This window comes from Sinocyclocheilus anshuiensis, unplaced genomic scaffold, assembly GCF_001515605.1.
Source record: "Sinocyclocheilus anshuiensis isolate Anshui unplaced genomic scaffold, SAMN03320099.WGS_v1.1 scaffold550, whole genome shotgun sequence".
Classification (NCBI taxonomy): Eukaryota; Metazoa; Chordata; class Actinopteri; order Cypriniformes; family Cyprinidae; genus Sinocyclocheilus; species Sinocyclocheilus anshuiensis.
The window spans coordinates 451,824-453,361 of NW_015544149.1; the positions used below are offsets into that span (position 1 = coordinate 451,824).

The 1,538-nt window shown below is 48.8% G+C and overlaps 1 protein-coding gene across 1 annotated transcript in view; it reads left to right on the forward strand.

The window, feature by feature from the left end:
- LOC107695168 (roundabout homolog 1-like) overlaps positions 1–1,538 on the forward strand; it is a 147,977-nt gene that overhangs the window by 135,844 nt on the left and 10,595 nt on the right. Inside the window, exons 24-25 of the mRNA XM_016494986.1 lie at positions 236–708; positions 1,060–1,221. Coding sequence (XP_016350472.1) covers positions 236–708; positions 1,060–1,221 — 635 coding nt within the window. The remainder of the gene's footprint in view (positions 1–235; positions 709–1,059; positions 1,222–1,538) is intronic.

The window sequence follows — 1,538 nt, forward strand, 5'->3', positions numbered from 1 at the left end:
GGGGGCGGACCTACGCCGCCCGTACGGGGAGCAGCTTCCTCACCTGCCGCCGTATCCTACAGTCACCAGTCCACTGCGACCCTCACCCCGTCCCCTCAGGAGGAGATGCAGCCCATGCTGCAGGATAACCCTGACCTACACGAGCGCAGGTACGCCAGCTGCAGCAGCTTAACAATGCTTTTCTTTTTGAACCATTTACAGTTTCATGCATTTGACGTCTGTCGTCCTCCATTAGGCGACTCTTGGTGAGCCCACCCCCTCCACCAAACCCCTTCTCCCCTCCGCACACGTACGGCTACATATCCAGCCCCCTGGGTCTGGACACGGACGGCCTGGAGGAAGAAGAGGATGAGGAAGAGGGTGACGAGACGGATGCGGAGGTGGCTCGAGTCCACCAGCTCCACACCCACCCTCACCAGCAGCACTTGCCCCAGCAGAGGGCTCTCCTGCGGAGCCTGGAACAGACCCCGGCCTCCAGCACCTGTGACCTGGAGAGCTCTGTCACCGGGTCTATGATCAACGGCTGGGGCTCAGCTTCAGAGGAGGACAACGCCTCATCGGGTCGTTCCAGCGCCGTCAGCTCATCGGATGGATCTTTCTTTACCGATGCTGATTTCGCCCAGGCTGTAGCAGCTGCGGCCGAATATGCTGGTTTACGGGTGGCAAAGCATCCTGGGAAAGGCCACCATCAGCTTCCAGTGTCTGGAGGTACTGGAACATATGCTTTCTTAATAAATGTTCCTGATGTTAATGCGTGTAATTAAAAGAGGCCTAACAATATAAATCTACTCCTGAATCCATTTTTATGAACAAACTCAATCCCAGCCTGCATCATTTTCCACAGAATATTCTGTTTCACTTGGACATTATGGAAGATATGGAAGTGTCCCACCAAAATTGCCTAATATTTGCTCATGAAATTAAATGATAATGGTTTTAAATGGAGACACTAACTGTAACGCTATACATCCTACAGCAGCTGAATTAATTTGTATTTAAATCTGCGGCCTTTAATAGAGCTGAACTAAGCAAACCCTCTGTCCTCTAATTTGCCAGCAGCACGGAAATACCAAAACCTCCCTGTGGGACACCGTCCAGGCAGCCCAGTGTCCACAGACAGTAATGTTAGCGCAGCCCCGGGTCAGAGGAGGCCTCTAAAGAGGCAAAAACAACATCCAGCTGCTCAGACAGGCTATCAGCGCCGAGAGGCCTACTCAGAGGGTATGTCCACACACAATTCTGCTTTTTGTACACTGTCATTAGGGATGGGCATCATGGATACTAAATACTTATCTACCTTGTTTGTTTCATTTAAATATATATATGAAGAGTTCATTTGCAAAAACCGATAACTCTATTTTTTTTTTTTTTTTCAGAAATCACGTTTTTTTTATTGCGCATTCCAAGTAATATCAATCAAACTGCAGTTGGGTTGTTTTGATTAAGTAATAACTTAAAGGTGGGGTAAGCGATTTATGGTAGCCAATGTTGACATTTGAAATCACCAAAACAAACACGCCCCTACCCCAAAAGGGTCT